The sequence below is a fragment of the Antennarius striatus genome, chromosome 10 (assembly GCF_040054535.1).
Source record: "Antennarius striatus isolate MH-2024 chromosome 10, ASM4005453v1, whole genome shotgun sequence".
Classification (NCBI taxonomy): Eukaryota; Metazoa; Chordata; class Actinopteri; order Lophiiformes; family Antennariidae; genus Antennarius; species Antennarius striatus.
Genome location: NC_090785.1, coordinates 7,174,374 through 7,190,348, shown reverse-complemented (window position 1 = coordinate 7,190,348; position 15,975 = coordinate 7,174,374). Strand labels below are relative to the sequence as shown.

The 15,975-nt window shown below is 40.1% G+C and overlaps 2 protein-coding genes across 2 annotated transcripts; both read right to left on the bottom strand.

The window, feature by feature from the left end:
• Positions 1 to 9,151: 9,151 nt before the first annotated feature.
• On the bottom strand, positions 9,152 to 10,805 carry mid1ip1l (MID1 interacting protein 1, like). Its single transcript, XM_068325376.1, has 2 exons — positions 10,667 to 10,805; positions 9,152 to 10,392 (listed from the first exon to the last, which is right to left on the bottom strand). The coding sequence occupies exon 2, from the start codon at positions 10,319 to 10,321 to the stop codon at positions 9,827 to 9,829; it is 495 nt and encodes a 164-aa protein (XP_068181477.1). The 5' UTR covers positions 10,322 to 10,392; positions 10,667 to 10,805; the 3' UTR covers positions 9,152 to 9,826.
• A 1,234-nt stretch (positions 10,806 to 12,039) lies between these two features.
• Positions 12,040 to 15,630, bottom strand: tspan6 (tetraspanin 6). Its single transcript, XM_068325592.1, has 8 exons — positions 15,419 to 15,630; positions 13,995 to 14,183; positions 13,846 to 13,920; positions 13,650 to 13,745; positions 13,215 to 13,370; positions 13,001 to 13,084; positions 12,820 to 12,904; positions 12,040 to 12,726 (listed from the first exon to the last, which is right to left on the bottom strand). The coding sequence occupies exons 1-7, from the start codon at positions 15,503 to 15,505 to the stop codon at positions 12,836 to 12,838; spliced, it is 756 nt and encodes a 251-aa protein (XP_068181693.1). The 5' UTR covers positions 15,506 to 15,630; the 3' UTR covers positions 12,040 to 12,726; positions 12,820 to 12,835.
• Between the last annotated feature and the right edge of the window lie 345 nt (positions 15,631 to 15,975).

Sequence of the window (15,975 nt, the reverse complement as noted above, 5' to 3'; positions counted from 1 at the left end):
TTAACTTACTGTAAATCAAATTTTATTACGTCATTCGTGGGGATGAACTGTCCGGGCCGCCTCCCTCACCAAACCCCCTTCGCATCTCGCCGCTGATTGGCTGACTGATATCAGGCAGTCGCGTCTGATTGGATGAAAACGAGGGCAAGTCCACACAAGACCTACTGACAGACTGACATGGAAAGAGGAAGGGAGGCTCTCCTGCTGGAGTTCTGCACTCTGTTTTCACGGACACTAAGGGAGAGGATTGTTTTGTAGTCCAACACTTTATGATATGAAAATTGGGTTGGGTGTTCACTGTTTTTTCCCATTTAACGTGAACTTCCACCTTGTTAAAAGAACACAAGATATGTCTTGTCAATCTTTCTTCCAGTGAAAACCATCTCCAATAAAGTTGTTTTAATTACCTTTATGTTTCTAAAGGGCCACATGAAAACCCTCCTTGATGGCAGCTAGGAAACGGGACTTTTTTTTTGGTCTAAAACTTGTGTTTAAATCCCACCTGAGACACTTCCTTTTCTGTCACGCCACTGAAAATGGCCTGATGTATTGATGTATCCACTGCAGAGTGTTAAACTTGCAGTAATGGAGGCTGTGGTCTGTGTGCAGTGTCCTTTTGCTGTTTTAAAAAAAAAAAAATCTGGACACTGATCAGACTTATTGTGACCAATGTGTTCCCCCACCACAGCCACGACTGCTGTTTCTCTCTGGCTCTACATTAAAACATTGATAATCACAAAAGCGAAAGCGTTTTCTTTGAATAAGACTCGAGCAGTGTCTTTCGTCCTTGTTATTAACAAGGCCTCTAATGGTGATTAATCTGTTGTTATCTCCCGCTCCATGGTTTCAACCATACAGCTCTAAATATAACCCAAGGAGAAAAACAGGCACTCACTGCCCGTCGTTATGTTGCAAGAGTCGTCTCTGTCCAGACATCCCAGCCATCTGTCTGCAGAAAGCATTTCAACTCGTCTGGTTATGATTAAGAAACATTTTAGACCTTGAAACGTCGACAAAACAAAACTGGTTATTTAACAACATGCAAATGCAAAGGAGATCATACATGACCTTTAATCAATGGTGCAAGGAAATTAAAATACATAAAAATGAAGTATTTGCATGTTCTTTGCAAGACTTCATGCAGAATTTGAATGGAAATTCTAGTTGTGTGCACTGGAATATTTATTTTTCCCCAGTTATTTGGAAAACAGTGAATCACTGAACGTGAAGAGCTGAAAGATGTCAGTCAATATCTGAGTCATGATGGCAAATATCAGCTGACATCCTGACAGCTGGGAAATCAAGAGAATCATCAGTTCTCTGATACAGGTTGTACGCGACTTGAAGTTTAAGTTCTTAGAAAGGTTGACCTGTCAGATGAAGTTGGAGAACAGAAAGGAGTTGAAGTGTCATCAGCAGTTTGGAGTTGAAATGAATCTCTATAAATTGGACTTGTTCAGACATTGAAATGAAAGAGTTGCATTTAATCTGCAGCTGACATTTAAGAGTAGGAAGTAAAAGTTGTTCAAATGAAGCAGAACTGTGACAAAAACAAGAAGAGTTTTGGTCATTATTAACTTTTACTGCTGATTGTTTTTTAATCAGCAAAACAAAATACCCAGCAAAGATGAAAGTGTTGTACATTTCTGAGGTGTTGTTACAACCTTTTACATCATCAGTAATCACTGTAGTCCCCATCAGCAGTGATTACAGCAGTAATCCTCCTATTCATGGACAGACGCAGCACGCTGATGATGTCATCCTGTGGATCACCCTCCAGTCAGAGCTGGAGGACAGTCTGTGGTGGATTTTTCACAATGTTACAAAAATACAAATCCAGGTGGAATTTTCTCTCCGTGTACAGTTTTGAAGTTACAGTTAATGTTGTGTAATAAGTCCTCCATTATTCTATGTTGAAGCAGTGCTATAGCAACATCATCAGAGTTGGAAAGAGAGACTTAAGATACGAAGTAACCAGGGTAACACTGTTGCTAGCTTAAAAAAAACCTTAAATCTGTAGTTGTCTGTCTTTTTTTAATTGTGTTTATTGTTTTAAATTGTGTGAAGCACTTTGTGCTGCATGTTCTTGTCTGCTGAAAAGTGCCGTAATAAATAAAGTTGATTTTGATGGTTTTTATTGGAAAAATACTGCTGTTCTATGCTTTTAGACGTGTTTGTGTTCGTCTCACATTTAGTGAGACAAAAGGAAAGAGAAAGCAAATTTGTCTTCTGACAATGGAAAAGAGGTCACTGGTTATTTTCACCGTTCACCTGTGTTAAACAGCATGTACCCAATGATGGTAATGCATAAGGTGTTAGTGTTGTCTGTGTGTATACCACAGGTCCAAAAAAAACCCATTTTGACATTCAGTATTATTCAAGCTACATGAAGGTAAGTATCTCCAAATAACACATCATCACACAAAGCTCGTAAAAATACATTCCACAACAGGTTCTTGTTCGACTACAAAGCCTTGGCTTTATATTTCAAACAAACACTGATGTTGGAAACCTGATCACTGTGTTTTCCATGGATTGTATGGGTTTCCAATAACTACCGCCCAAGGGCCTCCCTTGTTGGTTGGCACCCTCATTCAAACAGTCATGCTATTGTCTCACTATTCTTCTGCTAGTGATATTAAATCCAGCCGCATGCTGAGAGCTGGACACGAACACTGACCTGTGGAGATCTCTTCTCTTCTCTTTATGTCAGGAGAGATGATCTCAGCTGACAAAGATCAGAATGATGCTTTTCACCTTCAGCGGAACAGATGGCTAGCAATATTGCTTATATTTGCACCACTGTCAAGATAAAAAGCCAGTGGTGCAAATATAAGCAATATCATTGCTTATATTTGCACTTATTTTATGTTACTTACAGTGTACAATTGTACATAGTCTTCATTATCCTTCTGGCTTTTTTCACTGCTTGGGACCGGCACAATAAGACACTGGCTTGTGTCCTCTTGCGGCTACATTGCTTTTTTCACTGGTGAATATAGTAAAAAAAAATTCTAACACAGTCATCTGACGGTGACAGTATTTGTTAATTTACAAAAAAATTTGTAGCGAAACATGTTTAATTATGTATTATATACAGAAATTAAACCAAAATACTGTGTTTAAGTAAAATTTTACCTGATTTTTGTTTTGGTTTTTTTACTTTACACAAATGTGTCTCTTATGCTAATTTGCTCCAAAACATTTATGTGAAAAACATTTAGCTTTTTAATTCATTACATTGATCTGATAACTTAAGTTCCTAGTTACTTTACAGACTCGGATTAATAATACTCAGTATGAAATTATATGATATGATATGATATGATATGATATGATATGATATGATATGATATGATATGATATGATATGATATGAGGCATAGCTTTATTGATCCCCGTGGGGAATTTGACACAGCAGTATAAGGGAAGTGGTATCTTAGCAAAAATCTAAGAATAAAAGTCCAGTCAAAGTTTATTCATGAGGCACGTTTTGAACAACTGCAGTAGGTTGACCAAAGTTCTGATACGATAAGACTCAAATATAGATTAAAAGCAAATTACAGGAAAACAACAAAACCAAAAAAAAAAAAATGCCACAGTTGAATAAAGAAAAAGCAATAAATGAAAATAAAGTGTGGTAAGACGATGAATAAAGTAACATAGTTTACACATTGCTGTCTAACTGGAATCTAACTGACTGTCTTAGCAGTGTACGAACTATATATAGTAAGTCAATGCATTACAGTGAGCATGAGAAGTCACTTGTAATGTGAGTGTTCCTCTGCAATGTGCAGGTCATGCTGTATGCACGTGCTGGTTATAATGAAATGCAACGTGCATATTATTAACAAGTATATAATTCTGTATTATAATAGCTTAAGATAAGGTCATAGTTGACTTCATCTGCAAATTGGCATGTCAGCAGTGTTAAAATAGAAAATGTATTTTAAAATGTACACATTCTGTGTTATTAGTACTTTTAATTCTGGTTCTTTTGACTGTATTTTGCTATTGCTACTTTTTAAGAGTAGTGTCACTATTATTGATTTATTAATTTTATTTAATTTCATTTTAAATACTGAATGTTAAGTGCTTCTGTCAATCTGCAAAACTCTCCTAGAAATTATCTTTGGATATGTTACATATATAGACCACCCAGCATATACCCCCCCATTCTGACTGTGGACGTGCATGCACTGTGTGCAGAACAGGAGGTTGTATTAACCTATTTAAACAGCACTTAAATGGATAGACCTATAAGTGTGTGAGCTGCAGACAAGGCCAGGCTGGGGGATTGTTCGGTCTCCGGGACACTCTGTATCAGGCGGTAAACTGCTCCAGATGAACTCCATGCCCCCTCCCCTCTTGCATAACTGCTTACATTCCACCCTGTGTACTGTATGGAGGACATGCATACTGGCTGTGTGGTGTGGCATTCACCAGCAATGCGCGAGCGGGGTGGAAGATCAGCTGATATGCAATGCAATAGATCTTCACCAAGCTCTAACTTATTTCAGTATTTTCACCCCCTACCTGTAAAGTTCCACCGATAAAGATTTGTAATGCTTTAATTATTTCCAGCAAAAGAGAGGATTCAGACCAAATACTAAAGACTTGCATTGATGCTGCCAAGAGGAACTGCAGGAAGGGGGTGGTGCCTTCATGTTGCAGGGTTTCAGTGGGAAGGCCTCCACCTAAAAGAGAACATGATGTTCCAAACTTCACCACACTGGCTAAACTAAAGAACTGGAAGTGGTCTGATCTGAGGCTGAACAGCAGCTCTCATCAGAAACTTCTACAGAAAGTTTTTTATCATTCGAACCTTTATCAAAAGTTGTTCAAATGTGAATGCAAAAATGCAGGAAAGGTAAATTTAAAAAATATCATTTTTGAAATCTACTACATGTGTCACTAAATAATATTTCAAATGAGTGGAATACTGTATTAATATTAATGATGCAATTTTAATTATAAAATACGACAGAGATTTAAACGGCTCATAATTTGTTGAGTGCATTCTGCTGTATTATTACCCTAAGTGATCAGATTGCAAAATTCACATGGATTAATCAATCAGAATATATATATTTTTAAATTTTAATAACTCATATATAGCTGAAAAGACAATGACTTATGGGTATTAGCTTCACATAGACACCTTTTGTTAAGATGACCTTTTCTGCCGCCATACTCTGTTATTATGGAGACAGAGAACACACAGAAATGTTAATGACTTCAGTGAGCGTGCTGGTTCTCATTACTTCTGCAGCACAAGGATTCATTTTGTACGTCCGTGCCGTCCTCAGTGCAGAAGGCTTCTTTATCGTTCGCATGAGCCGATTTTACGCTACAGTGACGCCTAGCAACACATGCAGACACAAACATTACATAACATTACACATTTTTTGTAGTAGAATATACAGCAACTACCAATATTTACTCAAGTACTGATGAATACTTTTGAACTAGATAAACAGTTGACAATGAACAAAAGATTTTCAGTGAGATTTTCTTTCTTTTCATGAAATGTTATGCCGATGTTTCACACTATGTCTTTGCATTGTAAAAGTTTTTCTGTTAAACTGGTACATTTGATGAAGGTTTGTGATAATTAGGCAACTTCAGTTCTTGGTTAAGGTTTGCATAATGATTTTGTAAACAGCAAGTCAATTGTGGGGTTGTTGAAGCTGGCCAAGACATTGTAACATGCCTGAATATTAAAGCAAACAATCCAGCATGTTTATTCATGGTGTCGTGCTGAACAGGTGATAAGAGAAGAAAGGTCAGCTGTGAGTCAGGTGTATATATTACTGCTGTACGTGCAAGTTCCACTGCTGAATAGATACTGATCTTTATTTAGAATCATGATTCTGACCCTTAAACATGACTTTCTGACTAGACCTCTGGCCTCATAAAGAAATAATCTCTGCTCTGTCTGGGATTGGGTCCCAGTCGAGTATGAGTTTTACAGCCAGGCAGCAAATTCGCAGGCACTGCAACAGAAGGCACAGAAAATGCCATCTTTGTCTGCCAAGTCTGTGATCGCGCGGTCTCCTGTTGGCATCCTGAGTGGGATGAGGATCCGCCAGCCACAGTTTCAAGAGGCTTTTCAACACAAAATGTCTCCCATGACTCAGGATGTGGCAGTCACTGCAGTGAACCCAAAGCCCCCTGCGAGACCCCGGCCCTTAGATAGTTAACAGCCATACAAACAATTACTTGGTCCTCTTTTCTTTTCTTTTTTTTTTTAAATGAACTCTCTTGGATGCTATCATCCTAGACTGTTTCAGAGAAAAAGCCAGATTTCCAAAAGTGATGCGTGTTGTAAATTAGCACTTTCATGCATTTCAAATCTGCAATGTACCAACGGCGGTCACCATGTGCTCTCAGGTTTCTCAAGACGTCGTGAGATAAGTACATCCCAGCAGTCACAACTGCATTTCATAATATCATCTTTCAACCTCTTTGATTTGTTTAGCCATAAACTGTAAGTCAGCTTCTTAAAAACATTTTAGAACAATTCAAATACACACGTGACTAAATATCTTCATCATGAACTATTGACATACACATGTGTCTGTAGCTTCCCAACATATACAGCATCTGTAACATTTAATGTATGAAAGGAAATGTTTTAAGACATTTTTATCTCTTATTTCAACAAGAATGGTGTCGCTGTCATAGCTTAACATGTGAGGTCACAGTTAGTTAGTGTAGCTTGACCTACTAACTCACCAACTTTGCACATCTTTTCTCATTTATTCATATACTGTATTAATGGAAACTGAAAAGTAAGACCCAACTTTTTAGCTGCTGTTGGCGAAAAGATTTGTCTGATGCACGACCAGACTCTCTCTCTTTCTCTCTCTTTCTCACACACACACACACACACACACACACACACACACACACACACACACACACACACACACACACACACACACACACACACACACACACACACACACACACACACACACAAATTAGCTTTTGTATGAATGAAATAGATAAGCTGTAACGTGATGATCGCAGCTGCTGATAGGTGAATTTTTCTACCCTGAGAGAACTTAATTAATCCCACAGCAGGGATGTCTGCAGCATTTCACCTGGAGAACCTCCCCGGGGCTGCAATAAAATGTTGATCCGGATCACCTTCTCACAACATTTCATTGAAGACTGCTAATACCTTTCTGCGACACTCCCTTAACAAACAACAAAAAAATGATTAAATAAACAAGTTCTTGAATATGTTGATATCACAATTGTGAATTTCTTTTGACGTGTTCTATCGGAGGAGAAAGTAGGGCCTGTGGTTTCTCTTCTTCAAGCTGCCACTGACGGAGCAGCTCAGTGTGATTAAAATGAGACGGATGAAGGCTTAGCCATCCTCCTCCTCCTCCTCCCCCACCTCCACTGAGGCATCCCAGGGCTGGCTGTCAGCAACTGAGACCAAAAGATGCTCAAGATCACTTCCTGACCAGAGTCAGAGAGCATTTGCATAACTTGTCAGTCCAGTCTAGTTTATTTTTCAGGTGGACACCAAGGTCATGAAATCCTTACGTCTCTCTGCTCATTGCCTAAATGTTCTAGAGACGTATTTAGTTTTCTATGCACTGATACGGAAGCTTTTCTGCTGACATAAAATCATAAGAAGAGGTAATGCTTGTTTTTCCATCATGATGTACTTTTGCTTTCACTTAGGCCTACATAATAAATTAAAGAGCGCTTGAAGGATCTGACGGCTGCAGTTTGTACATTTTAGCTTAAAACAGAAGCCCTGTGTCCATTCAAGTTCACTGCGTGGCCATCTGTCACCAGTTTGGTTGCCCCACTTTACATGAGTGGGCCTGGGCTCAGTGACCAAAACAACCATTTGATCTTCATCAGGCACATTACGGGTGGAGAATGAGTGGACTGCGCTTTGTCTCTTCCCCAGGGTTCTCTCCATCACCGCTTTAGGTGCGCCGGCTCGTTTGACCATGTCAACACTCCACTCGCCTCCTGGATGCCCTTCATCACACTCTCTTAATCACCGCTGTCTGTGATGGGGATGGTGGTGGTGGTGGGAGGGGGGGTCCTTTGCCTTCGCATTGGCTGCTCTTAGTGGAGCTGTTGCTAAGGGGAGGGTTCCTCTCAGTAATGGATAGATGTGGCAGCTGTTGGGGCCAAACATACTGAGAAACATATATACAATTTAATATTTCATTCATGACCTGTGACATCACGTGAGACAAGGCGTCACTGCAGAAATGTGTGACCGATATTGTGGGTTAATACTGACTTTAGTCATTAGGCAGGTAAAGAGCATCATAAAACTGCAAGATTTTTGCAAGAGATTTTTAAATATTAGTCAGTATTTAGAATAACCAGTGAAGGAAATGATACGAATGCAATTTAAAAATATTGTGCTCAACCGAGGTACTTACTTTAATATAACTGAGTAATATTGGTGATAGTAGTTTGTGGTATTTGATTCTACTTCACATTTAAAGTGTATACTGCAGAATTAATTCCAAGATATTCAATGCAAACACTAAAAGTACCAAGAATCCTAAAAGTCTTGATCTCCTAAAGAACTTTTGAAGACCCTATGTAGCTCCAATATGTTTCAACATTACTTATGGGTTAAAGTGTCAGCACTCCATTAGCTGTTATTTCCATCTTTTTCATTGACTAGCAAAATTATCGAAGGGAAATAAGCACAAAGAGGCGACAAAGTTTGTATTCAGACCTTGGTCTTTGTTAAGTGTGGTTTTTACAGACTGTATGTAAAGCTGCAGTTGAAATTGCAGTCCTTTGTCCCAGGTTTCACAAACTTGAGAAACACTAGCTGTACTGCACCATGGAGAGGAAATAAGCTGACAACATTCTACTGAAACACGTTAGTTCATCCGTTTGCTTTAAAAAAAAGAAAGAAAAAGGATATAATTTTGCTTAAGTGAGAAACCGGTTTGCGTTTTGTATGTAAATGCCTTCATATTACGTAACTCTGTCAAACTGAGTGAACAATCGTCAACTTCCTGTACAGCCTTATACTTAGATCCTGTGTCAAGATAAAGAGCAAGAAAAAAAAAAAGTGTTTCAAGTAAACCCTTAGGAGGAAGAGGAACTTAAACCGCACGTAAATCTGCAAAAACAAACAGCCAAAAAAATTTCCAATTATTTATTTCAGTTTTAACATTTTTCTGCCTCAATATAAAATGCTTTTTAAACACATGACAAATAAATTTCATTAAACAATTTGATGAATGTTTTAAGCTTTCAGACAATGATAGTGGTGGGACAGGGCAGGGGACGGGGGGGGCATGAGAGTATACAAAAAAATTCAAGGCACGGCATTGTTACAGTAATACCAAGTGGAAAGATTAAAAGCCTCTGCAGCCAAGAGCCCTTCTGTTAGGCATTAAAATCCTGATAATATAAAAAAGGAGGGACAGAATAACCAGCATTCAAATTCTCCTGGAGTCAGACACCTGTGTTATTCAGCCTGGTGACAAATTCAAATTTAGAAATTAAAAAAAGGAGGCCGGGTTTTTGCATAAACCAAGGGTGTGCTTATTTGGACATAGAATCAGTAAACCTCCACCAAGCACGTGTCAACCTCTGCATGGGACCGGGCAGAGAGACGAGTGCATGCATCATTGGTCTGAGGTGTGCTGCATGAAGGAAGCTGGGAGTGCCTTTACTCAAGAGTGACAAGTCAAAGTGGTTACCCTGGTCAGTTCACTGTCCATTGAGACCTATTAGGAAGAGCTGGGCCTCTTCTCAACACATCCCACTGTGCAAGTCAAGCAGTCCGAGGGGGAGAGGAACACCGGGGGCTCCTATCTAATGAAGTTTCCGCCTCCTATTTCCCTCTTGTATCGCTTGGTGAGGTTGTCGGCCTGCATCGTGAGCTTGGACAGAACTCCAAACAGTCCTCTTAGGTGATAATGAAACTGATGCTCCAGATCAGAGTTGTCTTCCAGGAGGAGATCACCATTAACCGCTTGCTGCTGCTGCTGCTCCTCCTCCTGCTTCATCGCCATCTCCAGGAAGCTGGTGCCAGTGCTCATCTCCTTCTTCAGCAGCCCCCACTCCATGTCGTTCTTTATGGACTTGAGGAGCAGGTAGTGTTCATACATGTCCCTCTGCTTCAGCGGACAGTCGTTATTGTTGTTCGGCTCCACCTCCGCAGCCGCCTGCTCTTCCAGTGGCAAATCCCGAAGGAGGCTGGGCACCATGATGGTCTCATCCATGTTGTTGGCAGCTGCCATGAAGCGGTGCATGACGTTGATCAGGGAGTGCTTGTTGCTGGAGGAGTCGCTGATCTGCATCATTTTGAAGGCTTTAGGTTGTTGCTGGCAGGTGGAGCTGTTAAGGCAGAGTGATACAGTGGTTTTTGGATGATCTGCAACAGGAAGGAGAAATAAGTATAAAAGAAAAAAAAAATTAACAAAGATGAATCCAGATTCACATTGAGCATTAAAAAAAAACAACAACAAAAAAAAACAACCCCTAAAAAAACCAGGAAGCGCATCTCAGAATCTGAATTGCAGCACAGTTATGAGAATAAAATTCGAAATGCCTGAATTTTACACGAACCGGAAAATACTATATTACTCAGCATCCCACGCAACAAGATGTTTTCTTAAAAGTCTGGGGGAAAAAATACGCACACTGACCTGATTTAAGATTTACGCGGAGGGAAAGGACGTCTTGGTTGGTTAATAAAGTCCTTTCTGGCTCTGCGCACCACCCGCCGGGAAGAAAAGTGAAAATTTCTCCCAGTTGACAAGCAGCGGAGCCCCGCTTTTATACCGCACAACCCGGGTGAAGGATGGAAGAAAAAACATTAGGTCCGCCCTCCTTGTATTTTCTAGCGAGTCAATTGGCCAGGACCGTCGATCCGAGAGCGTCTGATCCGATTTGGACCAATAGGAAATGAGATCCCAGCTGCCACTCAAACATATTTGTCAAGGGTTTGTCAGCAATTAGCTGCACCCTGTTTGCTTGTGTCCAAGCAGGTTGTAGCCTGAAGGCAACGCTGATGCAAGTTTAAACAACGGCAGTTGGTCTGATGGAAAATACCCCCCATGTTTATTAGGAAAACCAAACCCCTTCAAGTTAAACTGGAGCAAAATGAAACTTTATTTGCGCGTTTCGGCCTCCAGAAAACTTTAATGTTGCACAACACTGCCACCTAGTGGCCGGTTAAATTCATGCTTAAAAGCGTATTGACGGGATTACAAATTAATCTGCCGCTCAAAGTGCATTTATAACACCCAGTTCCACAGTGCTGAATGATTCTGAAGAAAACGAGGGTCTTACCAGATCAAAAAAAAATCTCTTCTTATCTCCTTTCAAATGAAGCCACTGAATCTGAAGCAACAGCCCTTCAGCTGAAACAAGCAGCAGGCAGGTGACCATAATAAAGTTAATCAGGGTTAGTGCGCTTGTTGACTTGTTATTGGTTCCGCCTGCTGGTTAATCTGCTATCATCTTGCATATATACGGTCCACTAAGGCCCTGAGGGTGGTTTATTTCTCTTAATCTTCTCTTAATGGTGTCACATTTGTAAGAAACATACATTTGCAGGATGAGTATGAAAAATATGCCAAATCTTCTGTATCTATGCAAAACATTCCTGTTGGCTTTTGTTCTGATGCTGTCAATCAGGGCCTTGACTGGTCCTCATTCTGCCTACAACTATAAAATATGAAGATATAGAGAAAACTTTGTTGATGGCGACACCAAGACAGTAACATGTTTTGGTGGAGACAGTGTGATGTTTGTAGGAAATCTAAATGCAGATATTGAGATGAGATTCTGTAATCAGTTCCAGTCCCGTATCTCCACAGAACGTCGTGTCAGCAGTCCTGATCTCATCCCCATTGAACACATGTGGGATCAGCTTTGGTGCAAATATTTCAGGGGCCCAACCCATGTACTCATCCTACAAATGGACGCTGTATGACCACTGGTGTGTGATGAACTGGAGGACTTGTGTACCCCACCTCATGTGTAGAAGAGAACCACAACAGGAAGCACACATGCAAATTGTTAAAGATGTTTAAATCTTTATTTCACATGCAACAACAAACAAATTAACAAATAACACTGAAATCTGTGACATCGACTTTGGCTTGTGTAATTTGCACATAATTTGCAGGCTTTCAACAATACTGGCCTACAGAATAAAGTATTTTCTGTAAATCATACCTGACGTGCATCAGTTCCAGTTGGCAACCTCTTGTCCAACTCACAGGTTTACATGCGTGTCACACAGAAATTCATTTAGCGTAGCAGATAAATTCATCAGCTTACTGCATAAAGTTTATCTGTTTGGCTACAAACTAATTTTTAGCTAAATTACAACGTAAGGCAGCTGCGTTACACAAAGACACAAGATATGGAAATGCGTTTGTAAGGGTTAATTAACTCGAGGTGATAAGATCTATATAATAACATCTAGAAAAAGAAAATTAAATACAAGAAGTGACAAATTCTCTTTGATGAATCCAGGTCCCTTTTCATTTCTGGTCAAACTACACAGCAGATAATGTCCCTTTATTATAACATTATTCCCCTCTGCTCATCTGTCATTGGTGAGACTGTATAAAGGAAGAGGTGGGAGGTGTTTGCACCTTTCTAAAATAATATAACAAGAACAACAACGAATGAACAAACATCTAAAATCACAGGAGATTCTTTTTAACGCCATTTGGAGCTGGCCATCTTGAACCTGAAACACACAACACACCCAACAGGTTGTGAGTCAGCATCATTTGTGTCTAACGTGTGTGTCTGAGGGAGGGGGGAGTTAAATAAAACTCACCTGTGAACGGCCAAGGTTAGACCATCTCATACTGGTTGTTGGTTATGTATCGGGACAAACAGCAGGACAAGAAGATCCCAATGAGCTGGATTACCACAAACAAACAAACACACAATCAAAATACAGAACAATTGTACTTTCATCTCCTCATATAAAGAAAAAAATGTTTCTCTGCAAGTACCTGGAAGAAGGCAATGCCAAAGGAGATCCCAGCGATGATTCCCAGGTTGGCCTCCATCACACTGGTCACCAGCGTGAAGCAGCCCTGTCCAGCAGAATAAAGGAAGGATTGCATCTTTTGTTAATACTGGTTTTAGTATTAACAATCATAACGTGCTCAATAAGTACAGTCACACACATGAACACGTGTGAAGGTGTGGAGGCAGTGAACGCACCGTGGTGTACACCTCTTTGGCAGCCTTTTCCAAGTCTTTCAGGGTCTCCGGAGAGCATTTAGTGTTGTCTTTACAGCAGCTGGTTGGGATGCCATTATCTTTAAAGTAAGGCGTGTCACTCCAGTCGGTGAAATTTTTCACCCCACAGCATTGCAACTACACAAAAAGAAAAGAAAAAAAACATATCTAGAAGCAGGAGCACAGGTTGTTGGTTTTTTTTTTTAATGTTTTCGGATCATGCAGCTTTAAGGCTATAATCACAGACGCGAATCATCTACTGGGAAACAGCAGTAGTGATAAGATATGCTTAGTGCTCAGTTGCCCTTTCAAAATGTCCTTCTGCAAACAGCAGCTCTAGTTTTGCACGCCTACAGCGGGACACGTAAAGTTAGATAAGAGAAATGCTATTAATGTAATGGACACACTCCCACTTACAGTCCTCTGGATGGCATCAACGGCAGATCTGCTGCTCTCTGTGCTGTTGTAGGATTTCACAGCGTCTTTGTAGGCAAGCCCCAGCGTGGCCTTGATCTGGCAAATACATTTTTAAAAAGAAAAAGCCAATTACGTATTTGAGTAAGTTAAGGAATTCACATTTGGAATACTGAAAGTTTCCGGATGATTAACTTACTTCATGTCGGAAGATAAAGCCCGAAACACCGGCAACAAGCTCAGCGAGGAACACCAAGATCAAAAACATGGCATACTGAAGGAAACACACAGAAACATCGATTACACAGGCTCGCAAACTTTAAGAGTATTGACCGAACCTTCACCCACCAGTTTGAGCATCCATGGGCTCCCGCGGCACGTGGCGAAGCAGCCGAAAAGTCCAAAAATAACGATGGTGGCGCCGGTCCCGATGAGGACATAAGGTGCGTTGGTGCTCTCCTCTGATGCCAGGGACAGATAGGCCTCCAGGCTGACCTTCCCCCAAACCCCGACAGCCAATAGGATCACACCTGTGAACTGAAGACAGCAGGGCGGATCAGCTCCACAATCAGAGAATGAACAGCTAGAAATTATTTGGTCAACCAACAAAACTATGTTTACATTACCAACTGGAAGATTCAGCGGTTCAAGTTTCCAGACTTTATATTTAGTGTCATTTAGTTAAATTATTACCCAAGGGTTTTATACAAAAACAGTGGAGACATAATTTGTTTGGATTAGATTAAATTAATTTGGCCATTAACAACTCCAGGCAGCTGAAAGATGATCCGAACTAAAGCGACAGAAAATCAACCCACCAACATCTCACCTGATAAAAACCCTGAGCTGTGTTTTGTGTTCATCGGCTCTTTGTTCGGGACAAAGATTGGTGATAGCTGTTAAATTCCGATGACATATCTCATCTTTCCTTACATGCATGAGAAGCTGTTACAGTTACCGATTACTGTCGGTGTTGTTTTTTTCTTTAAAAATTTTTTTTTTAAAAATCAGAAATTTTTAAAATAAAAAAGGTTAAAATTTGCGAGTACAGGTCTTTGAATTAGCCTATTTTTTTATATTTTTTTTTTGCTATATTACAAATTAATAGTTTCTGTGCTGTAACGTTACTTTGTATAGACTTTTGTCAACAAAGACCCAATGATTAATCGATTACATCCTTTCCTGCACAAGGAGGTGGACGCATGATTTTTTTTTTTAACTTTTGTTTTCAATTAATTTTAAAAAAATTTTTTATTGCACTTTAGGCCTTTTTAAGTAGCATTTTCTTTAATGTATCAGAGAATAACACACTGACATGTGTGAATGTGTGTGTGGTAGCTTTAAATCCGCTTCAATCCAATGAAGGCTCTTTGTTTTGACCAATTAATCGATGGAGAGGAAAAAAATAAAAATAAAAATCGAGTGATGGAATAATGACGGTAAGATCGCAGCAGGAAAAATAAGAATCAATCTTAATTTGAACAAAAATAGTAAAAATAAAGTAAAAAATAGTGATTTAACTAAATAGTTCCAAGGTTTATTTTCAGGCACCGACTTGTTGATCGAATCGAGTCGAACATCTGCTCCCCCTGGTCGGTACTTTCTCAACAAGTGTTTGTTTTTACCTGAGGTCATGTTTTCAACATTAACCTCACTATGAGTGTCTAGTTGTGATTTAAAGCCAAGTTGTTGCTGGCCTTGCTGGCACCGCCGCTAGGAGCCCATTGTTGCAGCTTTAGCTTGTTGTTCCCCGTCCGGCTCCGTCAACTCACCCAGAAAATGAGGCTGTAGGAGATCAGAAAAGTCTTCAGGCAGGTTATCACCGGCTTCGTCTGAAGCCGTCTGGACGGCGGTGACATTGTTTTTGGCTTTAATCTGCAAAAAAAAAAAAAAAAAGGAGGATTTTTGTACTTTACAGCGGCCTGAGGACGGGAGGAGAGAGGAGAAAATACTTCGGGGATAATTCCAAAGGGAGAAGGGGGAAGTGTCGTCATCATCCGAGACTCCCCTCTAGGTTTCAACTTTCCAGCGTCCGCACCACTGTCAAGTCTGAGGGCACGTAAACGCACCACCACTCGGCCTTCAAAATAAAAGCACCAGTTCTGTGTGACAGCACCAGCTGGGACAGCAGAGTTTGATTTGTGGATTTTCACTTCTAATGCTATTTTTGTCAATGCTTGCTTGATAATTTTTTCAGTGTAAAAACTGTATATATGTTGTTTAATGGAGGACAGAGACAGACAAACACAGCGTGCAGTTTTATTACCTGCTTTTGGAACCTGAGAGGAAGCTGGAGCATCCAGTGAGAATCCATGGAAATATGGAGAGA